The 20,405-nt window shown below is 39.2% G+C and overlaps 1 protein-coding gene across 8 annotated transcripts in view; it reads right to left on the bottom strand.

The window, feature by feature from the left end:
* The window catches only part of ARHGAP29 (Rho GTPase activating protein 29), a 49,296-nt gene extending 29,854 nt beyond the window's left edge, over positions 1 to 19,442 (bottom strand). For all 8 annotated transcript variants that reach the window (XM_056497333.1, XM_056497334.1, XM_056497337.1 and 5 more), the window contains exons 1-2: positions 19,333 to 19,442; positions 16,365 to 16,710 (exon numbers count right to left, since the gene is read on the bottom strand). In XM_056497333.1, the coding sequence (XP_056353308.1) occupies positions 16,365 to 16,626 (262 nt within the window). In that variant the 5' untranslated portion in view covers positions 16,627 to 16,710; positions 19,333 to 19,442. The remainder of the gene's footprint in view (positions 1 to 16,364; positions 16,711 to 19,332) is intronic.
* Between the last annotated feature and the right edge of the window lie 963 nt (positions 19,443 to 20,405).

The following is a 20,405-nucleotide window of genomic DNA, read 5'->3' as shown; positions in this document are numbered from 1 at the left end:
TCTGGAGAGAAGAGCTCCTAATCATGTGATCAGAACCCATATCCTATGGCCAGATCCTTTTAGTAACATAGTGGGTAGACTTTTGGACCCCTAGCAAATAGGGGAGGGGAAACAAAGCCATAAAGCAGCCCAACCAATCTACAGAATATTGTAAATTTGAGTGCTCAGGAAGGAGTATAACACAGACATACATCAAACATGGTTTTTTGGTGAGGACTTCTGTGTGACTCACAACTACAGACTTGTCATAAGTCAAAAAAGTCTCTAAGGGCTCCTTATGTGTTAGGTGAAGACATAAAACAACATCCCTCCAAAGACTAATTAAAGCAAAATTGATCCCAAAATGCAGTTTCTTACTTTTAAAATTTGATAATATTTCTTGCCAGAACAACAGAGCTGGGGGGAAAGGCAAAGTAAGTGAGAAGGGGAAAAAAGAAAAAAATATCTTGAAGCAGACAAGCCTCTTCAAGTCTGAAACAGAAGTAAGAAGCTTCAAAGGGAAATGCTAGTGGAAAACAACCACTGAGTTGAACTAAATGTTTATCATATCATCCAGGAGAACACTATCACTAAAGTAATGCACTCAAGCAGGAGATTACTTATTTGTACTCTCAAAAGCAAAAGTCTGGCTACACCCAACTGAGATTTCTTTGTATTCCATCACTGTATCATTTGTTTACAAAATATCTGAAACATTGTTTCTGTGCTTCCAGAAGACAAAAGGTCTGTGACAAGTGGCACTTGGGGAAAGGCAGGGACAGAAGTCATCAGGAACCACACTGCACTGCATTCACAATAACGGAGACCAAACAGACACTAAACCAGAGACTTCCTGTTCAGGACAGATTTAGAAACCTCAGGTAGCTAAACAGTGTAAATATGCCAGATCATCAGAAACACAGTTTTAATGGTAAGCAGTCTGAAATGGCTGAGATCAAAACAACGGTTGAGTAAATACAATGAAATGAATGCACAAGGAAATGTGTCTCCAATGAGTTCCTGCAGCAATTCAATCTAAATGAAGTACCTGAAAAAAATTAACTTTCAGTTTTTCTTCTGTCCCTTGTATTGCTGTACACATTGATTGATGCAAACGAAATCAGTAGGAAATTCTATACCAATGGATGCCATATTGTGTCTCAAGCTTAATAGTATGAAATGCAAAATCCACAGAAGCCTAAAGCCATGACTGTCAGTGATCCTGCAACACTTAGAGCCCTCTCTAGGCCCTTGAGTTCAGCTGTTTGCTCAGGTGACCAGTATCCTGCAATCTCCTGGAGGAATGAGTCAGCCCCCTACCTCTCAAAAGGAGAAAACCAGGTCTTAAAACTGAAAAGGGGGAAAAAAAAGCTTGGGTAGAGTTTAGTAGCCTATCAGAAAATCTTTCATTGGGGGTTGAACTGTCATTTACAAGAGCTGAAAACAAGCTCTTCCCAAAAGAAAGCATACTCTGTAGGGGAAGTGGAGAAAGAAGAACAGGGTGAAAAAGCGTGTATTCAAAGCTGACAAGTCTAATACACAAGAATGACAGTACAAAGCAGCTGGAAAGTCTCTTTGCCAAGCCATCTCAGTAGCACACCATTGTCATTGGCATCCCAGTCCTCAATGGTTTTGGTCACCACATTTTATTACCACTCATGCATCTTTAATGTAAAAGCATAATCTACCTATTTTCAAATTTTACATAGTTCTCAAAAGGAAGCCTTTGTTTAGTAAGTTACTAAGCAATAATGTCCTTACAGCTATGGATTCTATTCACACAAAACAAAATCAAATTTGCTCATCAAGCTTGTCAGCACCAGTCATCCTCCCTGCCAAGTCAGGGCTGGTCACAATACAGCAGTCGGGAAAGGCACTGCTGTGTCAGTTGGCTGGCATTCTTTTGTCTGACCTGATTTATTACTGGCCCAAACATTTCTGAAGTTGTTTATGTCAACAAATGTTTGCCAGGATAAGTTTAAATACAGACTAACAGTCTTTCCCCCACTACACTGCTCTTCAGACCCATACATGAGATGTACATACAATTCTACCTATTGCTTCTCCACCTAGAATATTAAGGCCTTTTAACAGCAGCAGACTCTCCCTCTACTACCCAATTGCCACCAGCCCCAAAAGAAGGGAAACCACTAATACAACTATTGCTTTGCTGTGGCTAAAAGTTTGTTTAGAATGGAAGTTGGTCTCACTAAAGAAAGGGCAGCAATGCAGATAAAACAACTGAAAAGTAACACATCCCTGCAAAATTCTTTGAGTCAGAATACATGTGCAACTGTCAAAGCAGATATTCTAGCTCACAACATGTAATAAGGTTCAGCTTTCCATCAGGAGATTTTTGCAATTAGAAAAATGTGATTAGTTATGTCATGCATTCAGTCTTCAAAAATATTCCTGTGTGAATAACACCCCATGCATACTCTCTACAGCCACAAGTTTATACAAACAGACCAGCCTCTTTAGACTGGGAGGGAAATCTACATAAACCTCACTTGTCAAACTCTTACTATAAAAACAAGGTAACTCATATTTTTGCACAAATATTTTCTCTACCTTCATAAACACACTATGCCTTAACTAGGATAATCATCTATAGAGAATTCACTCTCAACATTTCCAGTAGAATAAATGCAGCTGATGAGAACCCCTAAATGCTCACTGTAGCCATCACCCTCACTAGGTCTACTCCTCATTTTAAGAGAAGCCTCTGTAAATCTGTTCTCCTGGGATCATCAGAAGTGTGTGTACTTCACCTCCCCTTTGATTGAAATATAATAATCTGAATTCCTATTTTAAGCACCATTTCACATCTTCTCCATAAATCCTAACCTCTTTCAGGATGAACATGGCAGACAAAATAGTCTTGCAGGAACATGTTAAGAACAAGCTGGGAAGCAATTTGCCCAATATCTGGATCCAGAATTTTTTATTAAAGTTTCATCTTATAGAATGCAGTCAGCTTCTCATCAACTTTCAATCTTGGAAGGATTCAGAAAAAAGAGGCTTGAGTAACCAACATTTCAATATGCAAGAACAGTATCCTGGCTAAGAGACCATTCACTCTTATTTACTAAAAAAACCCCCTCATTTTGACTTTCCTTTTTCCTTTACATTATACAGAAGGATTACATGGGATCACTAATTACACCATCTAGGGCAGGGGGGAGAAAAGTCAGCATTGGGATGAAGCTGACTCAGAGTAAAACAGATTTAATCTAAAATCACATTATTATCATCTTCATCTATGTCCATATTGCATACTAGGACACTGTCAGCTCTCAGGTCTGAACCTGATCCAGACTATGAGACTTCCCAGTGAGCATCACAGAGTAGGCAAAACCATCACACAACAATGAACTGTGTGGAAATCACCTAATTCCTACATCTGCAGTTTGGCAAACAGTCCCAGATTAAACCATCATTTTCTTTTTGCCCTTCTCTCTCTGTCAGCCCCATTCTAACACGATTAACAGCCTGGCATATTTGCCTGATTTAACAGAGTTCACTACCACATTCAAAAGACCACAAGAATTAATCAAACATACAGTGCAAACATGTTTTACATTGATTGTGGTTTGACCATAGCAAAGTTATCCATGTCCCTGCCGTCTGGTCTACTGTCAAAGCAGTTTTGGTTTTTTTTAGGCAGTAAACATACAAGTTAGACATGATTTCCATTGATGGATGTAAAATGAACAAAATTTTTTCCTTTAATGGTGGTAGAGATTTACTGGTGGTCATAGTTCAGGAGTGATGAGAAAACAAGAGTCTTGGCTATCATACTTCTTCCTTTATTTGGCTACATGCTGCAGATGTAAAGAAGGAAACATTTTAAATCACTGGAAAACTCAGAATTTCTGGAAGAATTTATTCCTGAAAAATCTCTAGCAAGGCTGGAAGCTGTAGAAGGGTCTGGTAAAATCATAATCTTTCTACCCTGTGCACAGAGCAGAATAAGAAGCTACCTATCCATCCCTATGTGAAGAAATACAGTACATGAAGCTTCCAAATTAGCAAGATAGCCAGTCCCAGCCTTTTTGTTCATCAGTATCATGGCAACCCCTGTAGTCATGGCATCATTAAAACACACCACACTAGCAACATTAGCAACATGTACTCCAACCAATGTTCTAACTACATTATATTGCAGCAAAAAAAAAAAAAAAAAAAAAAAATTATGGAAAATAATCAGTTAAGCAATTATTTTGATGAGGAAAATCTAGGGACATGTGAAGTTTGATTAGGAATGAGAAAAATAAAGTAATAAAAAATAGTAACCTAAACCCCTATGTTTAAAATAAAAACATTCAAGTTTTGTAAGGAGTTTTTTTTGAGAAGAGTAATATACTGACCCAGTTCAGTAAGAATGCATTGAGACTTCCTGCAAAAAGCTCACTGAATACATTATTGAAAGTAGCACTTTTTAATAGCAGTCATTCCACACAAATATTGCTTTTGTAATACAAGAAAGCATTTAACATTTGGAAAATCAATTGTCTATTTACTGTTAAACTACTCAATTTGTTCTTAAAGTCAGGTTGCACAAATTTAGGTTAAAATAAAAAAGCATCTGGTACTTACCTTTTCTTTTTAATTTTAAGGGTAAAAGGTTTGTCTTTACTTTTTGAAATAAGCATTGCGAATATGCAAGCTTGCAATTTTCACAGAAAAAAATATCCCTGGACAGGACACAAAACTATCCCATATTAGTTAATCCTTTCAGGTTAAGTTTCCTAATATGATGACTTTTTTCATGTATCACAAATACCCAAACAACCCTTTCTGATTTGTCATCTGCTATCAGGCATTGGCCAAAATATAGCAATCCATTTAGATTCAACCACTAACCATGTTGATTAGCCTCTGATGTGACCTTGGGCTGTGGTGGGTTTTGTTTTCTTTTTTTTTTTTTTAATTAAACTGGGCAAACATTCCTACCCCATTTTAATTATGGGCCAATTCTGTACCTGTGAAGTCAAAATGTTTGTAAGAAGTTCTTCTTGACTACATATATTGAGAAAACCCAGACTAACTTAATTTTCAGAAATTAAAGTTACAAAAATAAAGATGTCTTAATCTTTTCAAAAAGTCAATAAAACAGGTGTTTATATGCAAAATACATCAGAAAAATAAAAATCTTATAATTCTGCCTACACTGAAAGCAGTTACATATTTTTCTTTTGTTGGTTTGCCAACTGAAAAGCAGAAAGTTACAACTTCACATTTGAAGAATAAAGCTAGGTGAGGATAATGCTTCAGCAGCTTCAGAACACATTTTAAGTTAGAATCGTAAATTCTAAAAGTGGACATAAAGCTATATTCTTTAGTATGAATACATTAGCAATAAATCTGATCAGCCACAGTTCACAAAAAATCATATCCATTGGGAAAAGCAACCATACCACTAGTAGTGACTAGTTACTTATTTCTTATTCAAGGATATTTCACTAAAACTTAGTCAAACAGTCACTAGACTGAACAGCTGCCAATGGAAGATACTGCTAAAATAAAATGAGAACTCTTATGCTGTAAGTAACTATGTTCCTTGAATACTTGTTCAACTTCTGAGAGTACATGAAGTAATATTCACTCAACATTTACAGCACAAATTTTCAGAAAAAAAACCAACAAATCACAAAATGAAAGACTCTCCAGCAATTTAATCATATCATATGAAACTGGCTCACGGAAAGAGTAGTATGAAAGTTACAGTTTATTCATTCTAAATAAAATTAATTTAACCTTTAGTAACCAACATTGAAAGATTATCAAACAATACTTAACCTTTAACTCATGTTAATTTTAGTCTAAAATGTTGTTTGTTCTACATGCCTGCTTCGTCCACTTTTAGCCTAAGCCACTGACTGAGTAAAGAAGCTATTTTACTGCTGCCTGCCCATCTATTTTTCAAAAGACCACACAAAGCCAGGATTATGAGATAATATGGTGTTAAACAAGGGGTGTGTTACTCTATGCATTTATTTTAAGGGTTCTTTTAAACACAACTATGGATTGCTATAGGATGTGATAATAGCCCATTTCTGGTTTGTCCATTAAAAAAAGAAAGTTGCACTTTAAAATCAACTTAGACTCAAAGTGATATTCAAAACCCTAAAGCAGCAGCTAGCAACATTAGTTTTCTATAAAACTGGTGAACATAAATGATTAAGGATTACTTGAAGTTCCTGCTGAAACAACTACCCAAGAGAGTTAAATATTGCCTGCATAACTCATGGGTGACAGGGCCATACGAATGGTCCAAAGGAAATTCTTTAAAAATCTTCCCATTCACTAGACTATGGCACAATCAAATCCCCACTGCAATGTAACAGTTTGGTATCAGTAAATTCAAACCAAAACATTTTTGAAGATTTTGTATAAAGAGAAAACACAGTAACACTATCATTAAGGCAGCAACTGATATCATTAAGGCACTTGCACTTAGCAAAAGACAACAGTAACTCACTGTACATCTCACCATGAATTTTTAACAGAGTAATATTTTTTCACAAATACATTGCAACAGAAAGGTGAGAAACACTGCAGAATTCATTTGCTTAGTGTTTCTGGATTTACCCAGCTGTTTCTCCCTAGTACCACTGAAGTTGTCATTCCAGGTAGTCAACGCTAAAAAATTCACGTGTTCCAGATCTATGGCTTGCTTTCCAAATTAAGTTCTCAGCCACCTTGTCTAAAATCTCATGTCTAGTCACCATCTGAAGCCAACTACAACTCTTTGCTTATTGAATTTGTTTGCTTGTCCTTAACACAAGGGCTTAAACATGAATACCAGAAAGCATTTAACCTGACCACTCTGCAGTCTGAATCCTACAGTTAGTTTCCCCTTCTTCACTAGTGGCATAAGCTATTTATCATAGTCACTTTCTCAAAGCCCTTCACAAACTGTCTTCACTCAACTATCACAATCGGTGTGTGCTACTAAGCTTTCAGATAAACAATTTGCACCTCACTCGACACAGAACTACCCCTCAAAAAGCTGCCTCCTTCAACTGCTCTTCTGTCAGGAGTGGATAATCTACTTGTGAGCTGAGACCACAGCCCATTTTGACCACAAATCTTCACTGCTCTGCACCTCCACTTTAGTAAACTTTTTAGTAAACTTTTTTTCCCCACTTATTGTCAGCACTGGACAACTTCAGGATAGATCTTTTATCCCATAGTTGTGGTAGAACAAAATAACTTACATTCAATGAATGAAATAAAAAGTTCACAGGAGAAACACAAAAAAACTACACAGGAAAGCATTTTACTAAAAAATCCATGCATACCACTATGAACACTAAAAGAGCAAGATGAATTTGCGAACACTGAGCAGTCTTAAAGCTAATGCTTCAGGAATTCCATGTCCTTAACTATTTCAGTGACATCTGATCTTAAAAGTAGAGCTAAGAATATAGCAGTAGTCCAAAAGTAGAACGTTACATTCCCTCACAACAGAGGGCCCTAAAACAATCACACCTGCATAAACTGGGAAAATTTAAATACAATACTTAGAGAAGAACTTGGAAATGCTAAATACAATGCCAAGTTCTAAAGATGTCACAGCCTCTCTTTGAAAAGGCATGAAAGTACTTTAATTCCACCATACAAATATACTCCCTGCAACTTACTGATCTACAATCCTGCAAATTGACATTTTCAATGCGTTTTTAATTTTAATTTTTTAATGCATCTTTGCTGAAACTTCCTCACTAGGTCTTTCCCACCTTGCCCGTTTCTAAAACCAGGAAAGGATTGAGATATTACAAGTGTCAGAAGAACACCTGATCCCTTCCAAATTAAGAACGTCCCCTTCCCTTTAGCATGTACGTGTAGCACTATCCACAGTCCCACGGTCATTCTGTGTCTCATAGATAAGCAGCACTAACAGAATTTGTACTGACATCATGAACTGCTACAACACCCACCTGCAGGCTCTGAACCCAAGTTACACACAACATATTTGAAATAGGGAACATGTTATACTACCAAAATAGCTTAAATATCTGAAGCAGCTCAGTAATGACAAAGAAAACAAGACTGAAGAGGTAAGTTTGTTAACTTAAGATTAAAACCGGTTTGTCAACTTAAAATAATTGTAATTGGCAAGTAAGAATTCCTACATACTTTTAAAAATTAGTCCAAGAAATTATTCAAGCAATAAAGGAGAAAAAAGAGTGAAAAGGAAAGATCCTTTGTTCAGCTAAATCACAAGCTCTTCAAAAGAAAATTCCTCAAGTCCTAGGTTTTGCAGTTACACTGTTCTGTAACAAATGTCATTAAGATGAAAGTTTAACTCAAATATTTTCTACAGCCTTATATGAGTCACCTCCGTCTTCCATAAAAAGGGGCATTTTAGGCAGACAAAGGAGTAGGTCCCCATAAAATCCCTATTTTCCTGAGAAAAGGGGAAAAGCTATGTATAAAAATCAAGGTCCAAACTCTGTATTAAATCTCCTACCCTACCATGCTGTTCTAACTCTAATCCATTACCAAGACATTAGCTCTAGCAATCAAATCACTAAAACTGTCAGATTAGATGAACATTTGCTCAGAGTTCAGAAAAAAGTCAGCTTCAGTTTTGTGACCTAGCGACATAAATAGGAAGAACAAACACTTCCAACAAAACTGGTGGAAAAGGAATGGTGTAGGCTACGAAACCTTAATGAAGTCAAGATCACTAAGATGACAATTACAACTTTTAACTCTATGCTGTCAGACATACAAAATTTATTTGTATTGATATTCTTCTTTTATGTTGCAACTCTGATAAATTGATTCATGAGCAAAATGAGAAAATTTAATATTTTTGTGGATTTGCTATAATACATTTCACCAAGAGTGGGAAATTCATTTATGGCATTTTTTGCTTTGTTTTTAAACACAAGAGCTCCAACGTGTACATGGGAATTGCTGTTTAGAACACAAGACATAGACTGGATATGGGTCAAATCTTATCTTTCAGACATTAGGACAGAGTTCTTCGAGAGATACAACTTGTTTTTTTGGTTCAAGTGCTCCTGTTCCTTAAGCTGCAAGCTATATTAGAAGAATTTTTGTTATTGAAAGGCCTAGATTTACTTTCAAAAACAAAAATACAATTCATTCTCTTCACTAGAGACCTTTCATCTTGCTGATCTTGTCATTTCAGTTCCATTAGTCTAGTTGCTGTGATGGAAAGGGAAGCTAATTCTAGTTAACACTCCCACTAAGGCTCTAAGTTTTGAGCTCTTTTTGTACATCAGAAATGTGAAAAGGAGGAAGAATGAAGTTTCCTTGTATGACTTTTTTTTCACTTCAAAAGCAACATAAAAATGAAAAACTCCTGTGCTCTCTTATAACTAGCTCAGTTTTCCTAAAGAAAGATATGCTAATTATTTAAGTCAACAAAAATATCTGACTGCACATAAGGGTTGATTTTACATTTTAAACACTCATGAGCCTTCAAGACACCCCCCTCCTGACTGCTGATCTTAGACACTATAGCAACAAGTGAACATTTGTTCCGAAGGAATGTGGAGTATGCAACTGGGGGAGGGGTAGTACTATCAGTCACAAACTTATCTCCTGGTCCACTAAGTTATTATTTAACTTCAATCTTCCCTGAAACTGAAGAAACAGCATGTACGATCCAACATTAGCAACCAGCATTTAACAGGCAGTTACACTTTGACTATGAAAAACACAGATTTGCTTGAACTCAACTTCAAGAGGAGGCTGGTTTTTTCCTCTTGTTCAGAATAGTGGAAACAGAAGAATTGACTGCATTGATGAATTAAGCAGTCACTACCATTGCAGACTTGCAAAACCAAACAAAATACCCAGCTCCTCTGGCTCTGGTCACAGTGTCTGAAAGTCCAAGACTCCCTGACTAAAGCCTGCAGACAGCAGACTCAGAAAACAGGAGGCTTGGGCAAAACAGACTGTGGGATGATCTGGAGTGAAATGAAAAGAAAGGTGGGAAGTTCACTCTCCCAGACTAAGTGCAACATTCCTGGGGAAAACCTATGGTTCATAGCTACGCCTGCCTCCCATAAACCGACTGAAAAATACCTTATTTTGCACTGCTATGGGTTTGCCTTCATCCAGGATGTACATCACCCTTTCTCTGCCTAGACATCTCAAGTCTGAGGAAACTGGACAGGAACAAGATTCAGGGCCAGGGATCTCAGTGCTTTCTGTCCAAGAGAGGGACCAGAAAAGGACATTGTGAAAAGGAAGGAAAGGATGAGAAAATGAGTAGGAGGTCTCTGGCTTGCTGTGGTCCTACAGGCACACTAAGAGAAGCAGCCTGTCTAAATTTTTTCCTACGAGTTTTGCCATTAAAAAAACCATGAGAAGCTCTTAAAAAAAAGTCACTTCTATTACCTTTCAGCTCTTAGCAATAATTTTACTCATAAAAGAAAATTTAAGGTATTATTTACTTTGTCCTTATCCTTGTATATATCCTTTCCATCTCTTAGCTTGAAAGACTATTTTAGATTTGTGAAAGGACAATTTCAGTTTCAGATTGACTTAGCAGTGACTACTACCTGGAGATATGTGAAGGGGTGTACTAAGGAATTTCAAGGTCAGAAAGACTGGAAGCAGATATGACTTTGCATGTAAGAAGCAGGTTTCAGAAAGACAAGTTTAGATGATGACAGTCAAATTTAAGTGTGCCAAAAGCTCATGGCTAAGGTGACTGGTTAATTTGCCATTTACATAGGGCATTCTCTGCCTGCTGTTCTCCCCACCACCACCCTACCTTTCATATATCCCTATCAAACTTAGCATGCAAAAAAAGAGAATTGATACAGGTTTTAGCAGTGTATGCTGTGATGTCAGACTGGAGGTCACATAAACTCTGCCTAAAGCCTCAGTATCTTCTTCCATTTTACCCTCTGGCCACCTGTTCCTTTGCCAGCCACCTTCTCCCTCTTTGCTGTTGTACTCAGTACAAGCTTACAGCCAGCTCATGGACCTGATCTGGCTAAAAACTAATTCCTTTCTTCCTAGGACTAGTTTTCAGGTAGATCTGCCCCCAAAACTTAGCTCACTAAGCAGTCACCAGAGAACTACCACTAGTGCCAGGAAGAAACAGTGACATGGCAGCAACTCATGTAGATGTTTCCTTGTGGAAAAGCAACTGCTGTGGAAATCATCAGACCATCAGCATGTCTAAAACAAAGCCCCAAACATAACAAGATTTATAATAAAAAAGCAGCAATTTTAGAAACATCTTGAGGATTTTAAACTGTTACAGAACTGTATCAACAATGAAGCTGCTGATGGAGAGTGGAAAACAAAGGCAATTTCAGCAGGAGCAGGTCATAAGTTATTCCTTACAGCTGCCTCAGCCTGGTTTAGTCCTGGCCTCCAATGGACACTTCTGCTAACTCTACCATGGGAACAATAACACCCAAAGCAGCAAACACAAGTAGTCAGAATTCACCTTTTAACATCTAATTTGGTTCAGCAAGAGGATGAACAATCTTATTACAGGCAAATGCATCGAAACATTCAGTTATTCCTCATGGATCAAGTTTGAATAGAGCTACAAAGTACAAAAAAATTATATTTTAATAATAAATCACAGAATTATTCTTCAGATACTGCAAGCATATTACACTTTGACAGATTCTGGAAGTGATAAACATTAAAATTCCACTTTAGACTACTTGTCAACATCCTCAAGTATTTTTAATTTGGTAATATTTATTAGTTACTAGACAGTTTGTTTCTCTTTTTTTTTTTTTGTGCTACATGGAATAAAAGAAACAATGTGCCACATATTACACATATGAATATGAATTTCTCTGCTTTTTTCTAGCAATTCTCAAAGGTCATTTAATAACTCACAAGCAGGTTGTTTACACATTTGATAATCACTATGTTTTCTTCCCAAAAGCTAGCTGCCCTGACAGCATTTTACTTTTCCTACTCTCATAAGTTTTTTATCACACAAAATTCTACCCAGCAGAAAACCAGCACCATCTTCTACAAAAAGTCCAGAGATCAGTGCAACTGCTGTCAAATCAAAACAAATATTAAAAATTCCCCTAAATGTTGCTTCCAGAAACTGTTGCAAAGAGAAGTAAATCCTTTATCAGATCCTTGTTTAGAGCAGTTTGCCCACCTACCAAGCATTCATAATATGAGGTGTCATTAGACAGGTAAATATATTTAGCTTAAGGTGTATCAAAGACAGCACCTTTCACTGAGAAACATCAAAATTGGAATAAAGAACAAACAGCAAAATTATACCTAGTATTAAAATTATCATAAATTCAATCTGTAATCTTCACTGCAATAAGTAACGAACTTCAGATTTCCCTAGCAAACAGGACAAACTGACTTTCAAGAATAATGCCTCAGAAAAAAAGGACGGTAGTATTACAGACTATAAGAAAATAAGGAAATAAAAAACAAAATGCTAAGAATACTGTAGTGCCTTCATCACACTAAAAATAGGGACAATATACATTATCAAGCCAGGAAGGGCTGAAGAGAAATCATTCACCTTTGAGCCTCAGGCACCATATTCAGCAAATGGCTTCTGGCTTTTAGTGTAGCACATGATTAACACCAATCTCTGTAGTGCTAAAAGAAGGTTTTAAAGTCACTAGAGATTACAAGTTCCTCATTTTGAGGAAACTATTTACCTCGAGACACCTTTAAAATTGTCCCACTGGGATGAATATCTTATCCTTCAAAAATAACCTGATAGGTTTCAAGTTAGGTAGCATTCCTGATGCTTTTGAAAGTATTGGTGCTACTGTAAAGAGAATGCAAACATTCCTGACCAGGCCATCCAGCTTCACCAGTACTTTTGCCTCTGCTTCAGTTAAAAAAGAACCAAACCAAAAAACCAAAAAAAAAAAAAAAAAACCCACCAAAGAGAAGTCAAAGCCAAAAAAATCCCAACCAAAAGACAAACAAGCAAACAAAAAAATCTATCAAACACTAACAAAAAAAATCAGACACATTCTGATCCTCAGAGAAATCCATTATGAAAGATAATAGCTTTATCTTGCTACTCTGTGTCTAAGATACCTGGGAAAAAAGAGTATACTAACATTTTAGAATGAACTAAAATTTACATTTGTTGAAGATAGCATGAAATTGAAGAAAAAGGTTTTGCTCATTAAAAGGATGCAGAATTACCCACATGAAGGACACAATATCACACTTTGAAGATTACTTCAAAGTTTGTGATAAAGTAAGCAAAAATTCCAAAATATATTCCAAAGTACAGTCAAGAAGACTACATATTAAAATGTAATTACTCCTGCACTTTTAAACCACATGCAAATTTTACCCTTAGAGCTATTCATAATGAAACAGAGTACTTCCCACAGTTTCAAGGGCAGACCTTACTGTATATATTATATTCCTAAAAAAAAAAAAAAGCAGCAGATGCCACAAAACTAGTAGCTATGTACCTTCAGAGTAGGGAAACAAGAATGGTTTCTCCCTCTCTAATGCAACACAAGCAAAAGCTGCTATGTACTGTCTAAAGATCAAATACTTACTTTCAGTTCATAATTGGAAGATATTTTACTGTGTCCTAAACATTCTTTTGAGAGGTCTTTTTAAACCTGAGAAAATTAATCTCATCTGAGCAAAGACCACACAGTAACATCATTTACTTAAAGCAACAGTAAGATTTATTATATGCAGGAAAAGCTTGGACTGTAGTCACCAATCTCATACATAAATACCTATTAAACAGATTCTCAATTCTGCATATCAATGCAATAAGCAATGTTTTTTTGAACTGGTAGATTCTCTAAGACAAATTCCTAGAGTTAGGTCCTGAATGTTTAGAACAAGAACTAACCTCTTCAAATCTACAGGATTTTCCTTAAATACACCTCACACACTTCAAAATCTTTAATATTTTCAATACTGTGGTCAGGTTTTTAAGCCCTCAGCAGGTCTCCATGGGAAGCAAACAACTTCTTAGTTCCTAAAACTGCTTTTACCATAGGAGGTTACTTCTTATCTTGAATGCCTCTACTCTGAAAACCACAGATTGGCTCCAGCCTTTAGACTGTACCTCCCTGTGTGTCCTACCTCTCCTTTAATGAAGACAACGGTAAAGTATCTTGATCTTATGCCTCAGATTGGATCACTAATAACAGAATGTCACATGCAATGAGTACAAGGCCTAAAGAACAGCAAGAACTGAAGGGTATGGAATACACAGTATTTCACTCAACACAAGAGACGACTGCAGCTCCCTCATGTCTAAACAGCTGTCAAACTTTTCTACTCTACAGTTACATTCAGTGTGTTTTGTTGGCTTGTTGTTGGTTTATGTTTCCCTTTGTTGAAGGGTATTAAAAATTTATTCAGCATTATGACAATAAGACTACTGTCAGAAATTAAATCGTATCAGCATAAGGAATCCAAAGAGAAGTAGCCTCAAAATCTATGGAATGTTTCATTTACTTAATACTCCCCTCAAGAGATTTCAACTTATTCTTCATGCGACAAAGCAACTTGCACTGGTACCATAACTAAACACAGCTCAAGTCTGGAATCCCAAAGCATTTATGGTCTAGTTTAGACACAAACATGTTACAACCCAAAATCTCTTAGATTTGTCATCCAGGATGGGATCACTACATCAGATGAATGTTAAGTGAACCACAGGTGAGTAACTACTGGGCTCTTCTATGACAGCTCAGGTACCACAAACAGGGAATACAGGCATCAGCCAGTATGACACTGAAGTCACTCACCCTTGGCAATCAGCTGCCAACCACTGCAGGACCCCAGCAGCAGAACACGACAACTGGGAGCCACATTGTCAAGCCTGAAGCTACTGTGCATCAAGAGTTTAGACAAATCTGCCAGAAGCAACACAACAGCTAATAGTTGATACAGTAGCTGAGGGAAGAGTGGTTAGAAGCTGAAAGACCTACACAGCAGTCTCTAGACATGCTTACCAAGCAAACATAAACACTTACTGATGCAACCCTTCCAAAAAGAAATTAATATCCTATCCCTGCAACTGATTCCATCTTCAAATAATTAATGCAATTAACTTTAGGATGGTGGTAAGCTGCAAGCATTACAAACCAGAATTTTACACGCAAGAAATCTGTACAACCACCTTAGCAAGTTTTTGTTAGTTTTTGAACATACAATAGTGCACACTTCCAAACATTAGAAAATGCAAACCAAGCTATGCAGCTTCTAGGAGGTTGTCTCCAGCCAGCAGTAAGCACAGCCAGCATTACAGAGCTCACTCTATTATGGGGAAAAAGGTCAAAAAGAACACTCCCAACTATGGAAGACAAATATCTTTGCTTTATAAATTAAAAAATCCTTTAAATGGACAAAACTGTTCCACAAATGAATTCTATATTATTTTATAACATAAGATGACAACTCCAGTTTTCCGTGCTCATTTTTTTTGGATCTTTTGAGCTCAAAATTTTAAACTGACAATAAATTAAATACTGCTGCATGGCAACATGAACACTTCAGTGTTTTGATAGTCCTTTCTTACAGGATGCCCATTTCATTCTCAGTAGGCACCAGACACCCAACCTCACAAATAACTCTGCTCATCCTACATGCTCAGCAAAAACTATGAGGACACTAAGTGATCACTAGTGTCCAATTACTGCTCTTTTAAGAATTGTTTACATACATTTTAGCAGCAGTATTTCAGTTGTGTGCACTCTCACTTAAATACAGAGGTGACTGCAAATGTTCAGCACTCAAGACTTCTAATACAAAACTGCTCTGGCTGTCATTTCAGCAACTAATCTCACAAAATTTAGATAAAAGCTTTCCTGCTGATCACCAAAACTGGACTAATGGTATTTCCCCAAAAGGAACAGGAACACAATAATGCACACCTCTCACAAGCAAGAAAATTTGCAGTTTCCACCTGCTGGCAGAAGACAGTAAATACTTCACTTGCAAAGGAAGACAGTGTAGTTATGTTCTACTTTAAAACTCAAACTATAAGTGTGGAAGACTTTCAAAAACCAAATCAGCCTAGAAAACTGAAACATTACCAAAATAGTAATACAATTGTTTGGAATTAGAAAAAGCATTCAGGTGATTAAAAAACGAATCAGTTGATGATCTCCCAAATTTAAGCATCAGCCTAGACAGCCTGCTAAAAGCTTATTTTCCCCTGTTAGGATTATGAAGCAGATTGCACTGTTCTGGTGAGGAAATGCAGAACCCAAACTAAAAACCATCACTTCCTGTAATCATCAGCTGGGGGTGGGGAGGGAAGAGGAAGGGAGGATAAATGGTGAAGGGCAGGGGGAAACAACCACAGCAAACACCAATTCAATCATACAAACAGAGTTATTAAGAGTTTCAGAAAATCTAAGAATTAAGAACAACTGACACACCTTCGGAAAGAAAGGCTTCCTTCAAATAAAGTAGCACATCTGCAAATTTTCTGACATCATTCACCAGTTGCATGATATATTCTGGATCCACAACAGGATTATCATAGCAGTCAGAGTTGGAGCTAATGCTGCTCAGAGAACTGCTCTTGGTGCTGCGCCCCATTCCCCAGTTTGCTGAAGTCGAGATGCTGAAGAAGTTGGAGGTAGAGAGTCGGGCTAATCCCAAACCACGCTTGTTACTTCCGCCGTGCTGTCGCAACATCCCAGCAGCCGCTGTGCTTGTGGAGCTCCCGCAGTCAACACTCACGGTCACTTGATGGCCATTGGACAAGCCAAAGGTGAAACTCTTGAAAATTGGGAAGGAGGTGCAAGACAAGGAAAAATGCTGATTAGTATAGAAACAAATGTGAAGCAATACTTTTGTACTCAAGATGATACTGCTTTACATACAAATGCTAAACTGAGTACTATAAAGGCTTTGACTACTGGAAGTTATTTAAATTTGTACAGCAGATAGATTGTTGAATTATTTCGTGAGAAAGGTTTCTTCCAAGAATATTTAGAAATTGCATTTTCTGCACTTACCAATACGTATTTTTTACCACAAAATGTTACTTCAACCAAATACAAATCACAAAAACACATGATGTGATACAGACTACAACCATCATTCCCTCTTGCATGAGCCACCAAGCTGTATTCAGCATCCTGTCTCTTAAGATAATACACAGCCTTGATCTGATAGGATGAATTTTCTTTGTGCAGTGTGCCAAGCAAGAAACCATGGCCTATCACAGTTTGCCTCATAAAAGCAAACATCCTCAAATAAGTTGTGAGGGCTTTTCAGCCTGTTATCTATTAATATGAAATGCAATCAAAAGAAAGACATAGAAAAATGAAGAGAATGAAAAAATATTTTAGTATCAAAATTTATTTGCAAGTCTCAGTGCAGTTATCTTGAATGATGTTGCTCTGCTCTGAAAGTTCTACCACAAAAATGCACAAATTTGGGGGAGTATAAACTAAGAAACTACCTGCATTCCTTTCCTTTAGGACAAAAAAAAAAACAACAAAAAAACAAAAAACCAAACCAGCAATTTTGCCATGTCAGGTTAAGGGATTTATTTCAAAGCAAACTGCAGGTGGCAGAGTCAGGTACGCTTGCAGCAGCTCCCACAACGCCTGGTGTTGTTCTCTCAACACCAGGAGAAACCCTCAGTGTTTACACTATAGCGTAAACACCACAGGGGCAAAAAAAACAAAAACCAAACTGGAACACAACAGCTAAAAAGTTAATATGGGTTGCAGACACATCTGCAGCAAATCTTAAAATTCAATTACTTTACTGAAAATAAAAGTTATTATAAACTACAAAATACAGGTTGAAACGGGTTCTCCTGCATATGTTTATATTTGGTTAGACCAACTGAAGTAGTAGCACCTTTACCACCTTGAACACTCCCACTGTGAATTTCAATAGACATTACTCTAATGCACTTCAATTATTTTTCCATTATTTCTGATTTATTTCTGTTTGCAGTTTAAAAATATCAGAGGAAACGTGGTCAAAGCAGTTGTTTTTGTAATTAACATGCAAGCCTTCCAGGGAATGTGTGCTGGGGGAGAGGGAAAAAAACTTCAGAATTTAACACAAATTAACTGCTCTAATTTCTGTTTACTGCTTAAATTCAGTATGCATAAGAGCACTCATGACACTACACAAATAATGCAGATAATTAAGCAATTCCAAACACCTCAAATAGATTGAAGTGAGGTTTACATTAAACATAGTGTTTAAGCAAGTTTCTTCTGTTCCCACGTATAATTCTCATGGCTACAAAGCTACTTTGCAATTCTACCTGCAATTAAGGCAAAACAAGACGCATAACCTTCTCTCCTCTTAATAAGGGTGATATCTATTTATATCGAGAAAGATTTTCATATTATTTAAAAGACATGCCTCTTTTAAGTCTGGCCAGCTTCAGAGACAACTTTTTAAGTAGTATGATATGTTAGACCTGTTCCAGTGGCAAGTCCCTGCTCCTAAAGCTGTACTATTTTAGAAATGTTGCCCTTTTTGTACAAAGAGTACAATAATGCCACCACTTCAAAAATTATGAAAGTGATGATAAAGTTTTTCTAAGAGGGAAAAACTTGCGAAAACCAAAACTGAGCAGCTTAGCACAAGAGGCACCTTTTGCTCGTAAATATTAGCCCTTACGTCTGCTCCTCCTGTGTTACAAGGCAGATGGGGAACGTTTCCCTTCCAGAACACATGCCTTTCATTACTGAGAAGTGTTTCATATTTCTTCAGGAAGACTCTGGCTTTGAAAACGAAAAGCATCCACCAACTTGCTATAAACGCCTCCAGACTCCTTTGGCTCACAGCGAGCCATTACCCGTCCCGACGGAAAAAAGATAAAAAAATAAAGGGCCAGATATTTCAAAAATTTGCTCTCCCAGCATAATCTCCTCGGTAGGGAGGGGAAGAAAGGGGAAAAAAAAAAAAAAAAAAAAAAATAAAAGAGGGGCCACGTCGCTGGCGAGCGGAGAGCAGGGCCGCTCCCGGTGCCCCGGGCGGGGGTCGGCGCTCCGCCCTGCCCCCGCCGCGCTTTCCCGGCGCTCCGCGGCCGCCCCGAGCGCACGGCCCCGCCGCGGGCACTGCCCGAGCGGCCCCGCGGCCGCGGCACGGACCGGGCAGGGGCGCCAGAGCTGCGGGGCACGGCGGAGGTGGGCGCGCGGGGCAGCGCCCGGCCCCGCTCCGGGGAAGCGCCGGGCGGGGCGCTGGGGGTCGCTGGGGCCGGACGCGCACCGGGAGAGGAGCACCGGGCCCCTCCAGCCGCCCCCGTTCCCGCGGCGGCTCACCGGCGCCCTGCCCCACGCTCGCCCACGGCTCCTCCCGCCGGCGACAGGCGACGCCCCCCCTCCTCCCGCCGCGGCGTTCCCGTAGCCCGCGGCCGGCGCTTACCGGAGAGCGGCGGCCGAGCGCAGGCAGCAGCCGGGCCGCCGCGGGCCCCTCGCGCGGCCGCCCCGCTGCCCATGGAGCGCCCTCCCCTCAGCGAGCCCCGCGCCGCAGCCGCCGCCCCCGGGGTCGCCACCGCCCCCGGCCCCGCCCGCGCTCCGCCATTGGCCGGAGGGGTCTGGGGGCGGGGTCCCCGCGGGACACGCCCCCGGTGCGCGGGTCCGGGCGGGAGCGGCAGCGGCGCGCGGGGCCGGTGAGCGGAGCGCGGCAGGTGCGGCGCGCGCGCCGCGCCGAGCCGAGCCGAGCCGAGCCGAGCCGAACCGAACCGAGCCGAACCGAGCCGAACCGAGCCGAACCGAGCCGAGCCGAACCGAGCCGAACCGAACCGCACCGCACCGCACCGCACCGCGGGACCCGCGGCCGCTCAGCGCTAAGCGCGGGGACAGGAACCGCACGGCACCAACTGGTGTACACACAACAAGCTTCAAAAGGCAGGAAAAGTCCAAATTCAGGCTACGTGGTATTTAGCAAACACGCTTTGCTTTCAAGTGATTTGGCCAGCAAGAAACACAAACAGCGTGGCAGAGCACAGAATAAGTTTCTCATGCTCAACCTCCCACGCTTTGTGTTCCTGGATCCAGTTTATCATTAATTGTGCAGCTTCCAGTATTGTTATGAGTGAGAAACGTGTGCGTGCACACACACACTTTCTACTATACTCAGCCCACTTTTATTCCTGATGAGCTCTGTTGGCTAATTAATAAAAATAAAAAAACACTAACAAAACTAACATATAACGTCAGACTATGTCCCCAGCATGGGAGTAGATTCAGCTGCCCTGATAGCATAATTTAGCTTCTGAATTTAGTTGCATGTGCAGATATATGCACTTTTTCTGGTTGAGAGGAAAGAGAAGTTGGAAAAGCAGAAATTTGCATCATCATACAGAAACTCGGATAGTTCCCAGCAACACCACGACCTTTAGACCTGGGCACAGACTTCTGTTACATCACCTCACACTGATGGATGGCAGCAGTAATTTTTCCATCTTCTAGAGGCAGGACTATAAACCCACACTT

The sequence above is a fragment of the Oenanthe melanoleuca genome, chromosome 8 (genome assembly GCF_029582105.1).
Source record: "Oenanthe melanoleuca isolate GR-GAL-2019-014 chromosome 8, OMel1.0, whole genome shotgun sequence".
Taxonomy (NCBI): Eukaryota; Metazoa; Chordata; class Aves; order Passeriformes; family Muscicapidae; genus Oenanthe; species Oenanthe melanoleuca.
This window is presented reverse-complemented; position numbering and strand designations above follow the sequence as displayed.